At 38.0% G+C, this 9,693-nt stretch overlaps 1 protein-coding gene across 1 annotated transcript in view; it reads left to right on the top strand.

The window, feature by feature from the left end:
* LOC107594240 (coiled-coil domain-containing protein 102A-like) overlaps positions 1–8,699 on the top strand; it is a gene marked incomplete at its 5' end in the record, with an annotated part of 39,623 nt that extends 30,924 nt beyond the window's left edge. Inside the window, one exon of the mRNA XM_016284205.1 lies at positions 7,573–8,699. Coding sequence (XP_016139691.1) covers positions 7,573–7,714 — 142 coding nt within the window. The remainder of the gene's footprint in view (positions 1–7,572) is intronic.
* Positions 8,700–9,693: the final 994 nt, after the last annotated feature.

The following is a 9,693-nucleotide window of genomic DNA, read 5'->3' as shown; positions in this document are numbered from 1 at the left end:
GAAGTCCAGTGTTAAGTTTCCACAGTCTGTGATGATTTGGGGTGCAATGTGGTGTTGGGGTGTTGGTCCATTGTGTTTTTTGAAAACCAACATCACTGCACCCGTTTACCAAGAAATTTTGAAGCACTCCTTCTGCTGTTCTGCTGACCAGCTTTTTGAAGATGCTGATTTCATTTTCCAGCAGGATTTGGCACCTGCCCACACTGCCAAAAGCACCAAAAGTTGGTTAAATGACCATGGTGTTGGTGTGCTTGACTGGCCAGCAAACTCACCAGACCTGAACCCCATAGAGAATCTATGGGGTATTGTCAAGAGGAAAATGAGAAACAAGAGACCAAAAAATGCAGATGAGCTGAAGGCCACTGTCAAAGAAACCTGGGCTTCCATACCACCTCAGCAGTGCCACAAACTGATCACCTCCATGCCATGCCGAATTGAGGCAGTAATTAAAGCAAAAGGAGCCCCTACCAAGTATTGAGTACATGTACAGTAAATTAACATACTTTCCAGAAGGCCAACAATTCACTAAAAACGTTTTTTTTTTATTGGTCTTATGAAGTATTCTAATTTGTTGAGATAGTGAATTGGTGGGTTTTGTTAAATGTGAGCCAAAATCATCACAATTAAAAGAACCAAAGACTTAAACTACTTCAGTCTGTGTGCATTTAATTGATTTAATACACGAGTTTCACAATTTGAGTTGAATTACTGAAATAAATGAACTTTTCCATGGCATTCTAATCTATTGAGATGCACCTGTATGAGTCTGTCCTTTTGTCATTCGTTTTTTATAAATGTATTGTTTATTTTATCGTCTGCCACATGAAATTGCAAGCCTGATTGCATAGAAAATTAATAGTACACATCTCAACAAATTGAGGTATCATTTTTGTCTATAGTTGGGAATTTAGTGAATCCTGTTCCTAAATGATTCAATTAACAATTTTGTACTTTTAAGGAATAAGTGTTTAAAATTTTTTTTTTTTTTTTTAAACGGTTGCACTTTCATTGCTAAATGATGGAATACAAAATATGCTTATGTAGACTTTTAAATTGTAATTTAATGTTTACATAGTCTTTTTACTTTTTAGAAGCATCATAAATGTGAGTCAATAATTAGATTTAACTGTATAATATATAAATATTTATAAAATACTGTGTGTGTGTTTGTCTATCTCTATCTATCTATCTATCTATCTATCTATCTATCTATCTATCTATCTATCTATCTATCTATCTATCTATCTATCTAATATTTTAGTACGGTACACTGTCAGCAGTGGCAGAAGAATGCATGTGTTAATGGAATGTTAAACTGTTAATGGAACCAAATTAAAAAAGCATTCAAGTTTAAGTCCCAAATTTTTTTTAAAAGCCTTTATTATATCATGGCTAGAAATATTAAAAACAAGTACAAATAACATAGACAAACATGCTTATTTTTATTTTTTTCAATTAGTTATCCAAAGAACACCAAGAGATATGGGCATTATAAATAAGTAGCACTCTGCATTATTGCTGTTCTCAAAAATGTCCTCAGTTCCCAACCATATTCATGTCCATAGCTCAAACGCTGTGGGATGTTACAATCTTAAGTTTAATACCTAAGCTTAGAGATTTGAACAGACCCCTAACCCCAAGTATGAACAATAACAATTCTATTCAGATTCTGTTTGTTCAAAAACTTGAACCACTCTGTTGGGAGAAAAGGTTGCTTACTATTCTGTCAGCAAGTGCCATACATCACAGTGAAAGTGAAGAGTTGAAGAAAGGATGCGAGAACAATCAGACCACCCCTCTGAGAGGTGGGCCAGGGTTCAGCGCTATAGCAGCGATTGGGTGGATAGGACGACAGATGGAGCTGAGCGCTTGTCCAAGTTGTCATGGAGACAGAGGATGGTCTAGAGGCTGATTTGGAGTAAGTGTTGTCAAGGTGACAGGAGAAGGCTGGAAATGACAGTATTAAGGAACTGATAGCACTTCAGTCATTGTGTTGACTTAGAGTTCATACCCGTATCTGATGCCACAGGAAGTTCAGAGTCGCATCTTTTCCCAGCTGGCCCTGACTCTGCCCAATTTATGCCCTGGAGCCAGAATACCAAGAACAACAATATCTGCTGTGGACACAGTGGACATGGAGAAGAGGATCAGATCTCATGATTGAGGTTGGCTCCTCTAACAGGGTGAACTCGCCCGGCGTCCCACTCGCAGCGACTGTGTTTGCCTGTTAGTCTCGCAGCATGAGACAGCAGCTCTGCTCAGCCCACCGGCAGCACCATTTGGCACCCCCACCGTGCCTATTTGCTTCTTTCTTCATTGGAAAGCTGTGAACTCACAGTCTCTCATCTCTATTTCACCCTTAGTGGCTTGTTGTTGTTCTCTCGTTGTTATCATCCCTGTTCTAATTCTCTTTTTATTTATGTCTCTGTCTCTTCCTCTCTCACACTGGTAATGACTGTATGTGCTTCAGTCTATAATCATATAATTAGGGATGCACCGATACCACTTTTTCCAGTACTCACCCGATACCGATACTTTTATTTTTGGTACTTGCCGATACCGAGTACGATACCAATATTTTTATTGCATTTGTAAATTTTTAAAATAAAAATATAAAAAATTATATCTGGTCTCTGAATAATTTTTGGTTTGACTGTATGTCCTTGTGGTATGTGGTATCGGCGTTTGGTATTGGGGCATTTTAACGAGTACGAGTACAGGAGCTCAGTATCGGGCACGATACCAGTATCGGTATAGGTGCATCCCTACATATAATCAAACTTGGTGTGTAAATAGATATATGAGGGCAGACAATGTTCCTTAGCCCTGCAGGAAGTAGAGCAGGCTGCCAGGTCTGCGTGTCACATATGCCAGATGCGTTCAACTCTTTGTTGTCCATATATATTGATTGTGACCCTCATGGTCTGTTTGGAGTTTGAAACACCACAAGGCCCTTCAAGTAGCTCAAACAACATACATTATTCAGTGACAGTTCACCTAAAAATGCTAATTCTGTCACTATTTACTCACCCTTGTGTCATCCAAAACCTATGCTTTCTTCTGCAGAACGCAAAAGAAGAAATTGGGAAAAATGTCAGTAGGCAAACAGTTTTGGTGACCAATGACTTGACCATTGTATGGGGGAAAAAATGCTGAGATATTTCTCAAAATATCTTCTTTTATGTTCCACAGATGAAAAAGTCATACAGGTTTGTAATGACAGAATTTTCATTTTTGGGTGAACTACCCCTTTAACATTGCAGTGTGAAGTTGATCTCTTATGGCTTTTCTTATGACTGATAGTAAAACTAATGTGATTCAAACATTCTCCATGTAAAAAAATGTTGCATTATATCTATTAATTTATGTACAAAAATAACATACATGCAATGAATTTTCATATGCTAAGACTTGGATATACTGAAAGTATAGCAGTTTACTCCTGCCAGTAGTCTGTGGATTTGTTTTATTGTATTTTTCTAAAAAGTGTTTTTGTTGGTGTAAAACTGACTAAAATAGAGTGTAATTTTTCTGGATCACAATCACCTTTTTGTGATCAAAATCAAATTTTCTTCATGTCTACTTTGATACAATAAAAAGCTCCAATAATATATGCACACTTGGTTTCGATTAGGTCACAGGAACATTAAATGTTACAATCCATTTTATGTCCATAATAATATCATGCCTTAGGGTCTAAATTTATTCTTTGCCCCATGATAAAATTGAAGAATAAAAGGCTAGCAGAGTTGCTGATCACAGCTCAGGGTAAATGGGTAGTTGACATGAATTGTCAAGCAGTGACAGCAGTCTATCAGCTAAAACTATTTTACAATATTTCTCTGGTTTTACTATATGGCAGCATAAAAATTCAGCATGGCTATCACAGGAGTAAATCTCATTTTAAATGAAAATATAATTACATTTAAAATAAATCAGTTAATTTAAATAGTAAAAATAAAATATTTCACAATATTAAAGACATTTTCTGTAGTAAATCCCGTATGGGTGAGCATAAGAGACTTCTTTCAAAATGACTAAAAAGTACTGACCCCAAGTTTTTAAATGGTAGTGTGTGTGTGTGTGTGTGTGTGTGTGCATATATATATATATATATACTGTATATATACAGTGGGGAAAATATTTATTTGATCCACTGCTGATTTTGTAAGTTTGCCCACTTACAAATAAATGAAGGGTCTGTAATTTTTTACAGTAGGTTTATTTTAACGTATAGAGACAGAATACCAACCAAAAATCCAGAAAAAACACATTATATAAAGGTTAGAAATTGATTTGCATTTCAGTGAGTGAAATAAGTATTTGATCTCCAAGTAAAACATGGCTTAGTACTTGTTAGAAACACTTATTGGCAAGCACAGAGGTAAGACTTTTCTTGTAGTTGGTCACCAGGTGTGCACATATCTCAAGAGGGATTTTGATCCACTCCTCTTTATAGATCCTCTCTAAATCCTTAAAGGTCCCCTGAAATGCTTAGAAACACGCAGCGTTACTCTGTGTTGACGTCATTTTAACTGAAACGGGAAGACAGGGCGGGACATATCAAGCAGCCCCGCCCCTTTTTAAAATTGCAAAAAGCGTTCGTTTATATCACAGCTTGGGCTAAAGCCGTTCAGAGCCGTTGAGCTCCGTAAAGCCGCATTTGACAGGGTATGCCAGCCACAATCTCATCCATATTGCTATAAAATATAGCATTCTGTGTAGAATTAAAATAGCTTCGATACATTTTGTGGTCTGCGCCAACTCGTGCATGTGATCCGCTCCGTGCTATCTTGTCTCTGGACCGGAGCAGAATGTGTGTGCGGTGCGGTGGTTAGAGTGACACAGTGCGAAACCAGACTTCTTTGTTTCCTCAATGGAAAGTATATTTACACAGTTTGAATCGTTCCCTGTCCCCTATATAGTGCACAGCATGCCATTCACTGTACAGAAAATACTAATTCTGTGGACAAGTGACCGATTTCAGCCGCGACTTCAGCGTCTATTTTATAGTGTAGGGGGCAGGCGCTTTGGATTCTAGAGCATTTGATTGGACAAAGTTTGATGAGAAACTGAAGTACGATGTGACATCAAAAAAATCGTTGAGCCGGAAGTGACTAACTGCAAGCTTTGAATGCTTATATCTTCTAAATGCGAATTTTGTCAGCGTTTTGGAGCACACTGCCTTATTGATAACCTTAAGACTAACATATTGATACAAACTGATTTCATGAGGACTTTAAGGTTTCTTGGTTGTCGTTTGACAACTCGAAGTTTCAGCTCCCTCCACAGATTTTCTATAGGATTGAGGTCTGGAGACTGGCTAGGCCACTCCATGACCTTAATGTGCTTCTTCTAGAGCCACTACTTTGTTGCCTTGGCGGTATGTTTTGGGTCATTGTCATGCTGGAAGACCCGTCCATGACCCATCTTCAGTGTTCTGGCTGAAGGAAGGAGGTTCTCGTCCAAGATTTTACAGTACATGGCCCCGTCCATTTGCCCCTCAATGTGGTGGTGAAGTCGTCCTGTACCCTTATCAGAAAAACAACCCCAAAGTATTATGTTCCTCCAAACACGGCGAGTCGAGTTAATGTCAAAGAGCTCAATGTTGGTCTCATCTGACCACAGCACTTTCTCCCAAGCCTTCTCTGAATCATTTAGATGTTCATTGGCAAACTTTAAACGGGCCTGTACATGTGCCTTCTTGAGCAGGGGGACATTGCGGGCACTGCAGGATTTCAGTTCATTGCGGCGTAGTGTGTTACCAATGGTTTGCTTGGTGACTGTAGTCCCAACTGCCTTAAGATCATTAACAAGCTCCTTCTGTGTAGTTCTGGGCCGATCCCTCACCTTTCTCATGATCATCCTTACCCCATGAGACAAGATCTTGCACGGAGCTCCAGACCAAGGCCGATTGATGGTTGTTTTGTATTTCTTCCGTTTCCGAACAATCGCACCAACAGTTGTCTCCTTCTCACAAAGCTTCTTGCTGATGGTCATATAGCCCATTCAAGCCTTGTGCAGATCTACAATCTTGTCACTGGCATCCTTTTTTCTGGATTTTTTTTAAACCTACCATAAAAAGTACAGACCATTCATTTCTTTGTAAGTGGGCAAACTTACAAAATCAGCAGGGGATCAAATAAATATTTTCCCCACTGTATGTGTATATATATATATATATATATATATTTGAAAGTATACACTAATAATTCGAATAATCCAGGGTGATCGGTCACATGGCATTTTCATCTCTGGTAATGGGCTTAAAAAACACAATAATCAAAAATGACGAAAAAATATGTATTTAAATAAATGTATTTAAAATAATTAGCTCCATATTATTTGTCTGTCATCCGCATGCTAAAATATTCATGGTCTTTCAGATAAAGCCTGATGGCATGAGTCACTGTGTGGGCTCAACAAGAATCTTTTTTTTTCACTGATTGTGTGTCTCTGTATTTATGATCTCTAGTGTAAATTGCAGCCTTGTTAAGCTTTGGACTCAAAAAGCTTTTAGCTTCTGTGCGTGAGGCACTGTGGTCAAAACAGTGTAATGTGTAATTTAGCAGTGTTTAGTGTTTCCTGACAATATAGGTCCCTCTTCCGTAGAGGATCCTGGGCCCTTATATGCATTTATTTGCCCCTGAGAGACAAGAAACTTTTCATCTGTTCAGTTATACAAACACTAACAATATAGTGAGTCATCAGCTGTTCAAAGACAAGAGGAGGGTTTTTTCCTCTCCCTTCTTTTCTAACATCAACCTTTTGTTCTTTTTGTTTTTGTTGTTGTGATTGTTTTACATTGCCTGTTTACACTGCCAGCACTTCAATAGCCAGGAAATATTTTACTGATATGCCACAAGGCCATTGTTTCCTTACAATTACATCACAAATGTACAAATACAGTACTTGAAAAGAATAAAGACGCAAAACCGAGTGAGAGAGACTGAAAGAAAAAGGATGGGCATGAAAAAAGTAACGGAACGGAAGGGTGTTGTCTTAAAGAACTGTGTGTACTGATAACCAGCTGTTTGTGTTTGACGTTATAATACTCTCAAATTTTCAGATATCTTGAAAAAACAAAGATTTATTCTATTCAACTTCCCACTGGTTGCTTATTCTGAGCTATTTTGCATTTGTACAGATAGAGAGAGCAACTCTATTTCAACATTACATTTAGAAAATTTGCCAGCGTTTATTTTCTGATACACTATTGACCTCAGCCAACTGAACTGATATATTTGATTTATCTATTGGCGTGTATTAAAATTGTTTGCCAGTGGTTGTCATGCCAGCAATAATGAAGGATCTACAGTTACTTTGATTCCCAGATCTCCTGTTTGTTGATGTTTTTTCTGATTTCTTGTTCCCGTTCTAATGGATGTAACCAAGAATGGGCCAAGAACTCATATTGCTTACAGTTCCTTACAGTGGCTTAGGCTGCATTTAAAAGTGTATGAACGGTATTATATTAAATAACCTAATACGAAATAAACAGTGACAAATTATGCTAGACCTACTCTTTCTTTCTTTCTTTATTCATTGGTTTATTTTCATTTTTTGGCAAAGGCTAAGGCGTCAGCAGAATCCTGGCCTCTTTGGCAAGATGAGGACATCAGCTTCCTCGCGTTTTGTGCCTGAAGACGCAGACACCCCCCCTAGTGACCCAGATGAAGATGAGGAAGAAGAACTGCAGCTCCAGATCTCCTAAAATGTTCACTCCAGACCTGGGAATGTACGAAAGACTCGTAGCTCGCACCCGAGCATTTCACTTTCCCCTTCATTTCATCTCCCAGCTGAATCCAGAGGAGGACACAGACTTCACAATCCTCAGCAGACAGATAAACACAACTAGTTTTTCAGTAGCCACTTTTCAACAGCGTAAAAAGTGTGTGCGCCAGGGCCAAAGCTGTGCTTTAAACTGTATCTGAAATCTCATCTAAAAATCTGCTTCTCTGTCTCAACCAATATATTCCTGGTTATAGTCCAAGATGGCACATAGATGATTGATCCAAAGATACACATGACTTTGTACAGGTTCATAGACTATTGTTAGACTCCATCGTTGACTTTCAAGGGTCATATGAGCACTAAAAAGCCCCTTTGATGCCTAGTGACTCCTAGAATGCACATGGTAAAGTAATAGGAGCACGCGTGCGTTGGCACACAGTTCAAAGCCTGAAAAAGCCAATTGTTACTTGTTCACACTTTTAAACAATGATTCCCTGGAAATAAATTGACAAGGTCTAGACGCATCACATTACAATCTCTTATCTGGCCTACAAAAGCACCCATGCGTCCATACAGTACCTCTGCTTTTCCGGTTCATGTGCGGTTTACATGCGTGTTCCCTGCCTCCCCTCTTCATTTTTCCCATCACCTGCATTATCATTTTTTTCTTGCCACCCTTTCCTTTCAATTGTTCCCTTTTTCTCTTCCCATTCATTTTGATTTCTTATTTAATCTTTTGTCAGCCCTCCCACACATCCTTATTCCTTAACACCAACTCTCACATCAATATTCAAAACAACCCATTCAGAACGTGATAATTATGTTTCCTGTGTCTGGGGAACATTTCATTTCTGCTGTGTTGTTACTGAAGAGGCAGACAAATGATTTGTTTTTTGCAAGTAGTCCTGTTTTAATTGTCCCAGAGTTTTTCTTGGTGACCATATAAATGTGTTTCTGTCTTTGCAGTGGAGGACTAGTCTTGTTTTATATAGGAAGGCGGGAGGGAGATTGTGGGTAGTTTGTGAACGAGTCTGTTGGATTCTTATTAAATATATACAAGAATAATTACTTTCTCCTTTTGCATTTCAACCTGTTGAAAGGGACCGGTGCATTTAACAAATGTTCCGTTGATTTTAAACATACTTTTAAGCAATATTATACTGTCTACATCTGCAATGGGGACCAATACTGACTCATCTTCAACTGGGACATTTGTGCTGGTCATATTAAAGTATTTATCAGATTTTTTTTTTTTTTTACTGAAGTGGCCTGTATTACAGTTTTTGTATTTGTTTGTGTTTGTATTTTACCTCTATAAATGTTATGTATATACAGTAAATACTGGCTGTGTGACAGTTATTTTGTGACAAATGGGTGTGATTTTAATCTACACTGAGTTTGTATGTGAAGGAAATGCATACAAGTTTGGAACAGCAGTGAGTCAGTTTTACTGAAGGTGAACAATCCTTTTAAAGCATTTATAGTCACCATAAATTCTAAATGAGCAATTACTTTCTATGGAATATTGCAGTGTTTTTGACTACAATATTTTTATAAAATTCACGTGTCCTTGTAATCTTTAATCAAAAATGCTCACATGAGATTGCAGCAATTAGCAAACAATCCAATCAATTCCAGATGTACAAAATCCACTCCTGCCCTACATATTTTTTTCTTTTTTGAGAACCCGCTTCACTCCGATATAGGCCTACCTCACAATACTGAAGAAAATACCATCGCAATTTTGTTTCATGCCGACTAAAATCACACATTTGACTGCACCTTTCTAGGGACGCTGTGCCTCTCGGTGACATCTTCATAATAACATCTCTTATAAGCTTTCTCATATGCTTTGAGTATGTGTGCTGTGTTCACAGTGATAATTAATTACAATGCAGGTAGTGTTATGCTTGAATTGGTCTTCTTTCATACAAGATTCAGCAACCAATGATGACCCCA

Source organism: Sinocyclocheilus grahami, unplaced genomic scaffold (genome assembly GCF_001515645.1).
Source record: "Sinocyclocheilus grahami isolate Dianchi unplaced genomic scaffold, SAMN03320097.WGS_v1.1 scaffold10.1, whole genome shotgun sequence".
Taxonomy (NCBI): domain Eukaryota; kingdom Metazoa; phylum Chordata; class Actinopteri; order Cypriniformes; family Cyprinidae; genus Sinocyclocheilus; species Sinocyclocheilus grahami.
Note: the sequence above shows the minus strand (reverse complement) of the source record. Positions and strands in the feature narration are given on the sequence as shown.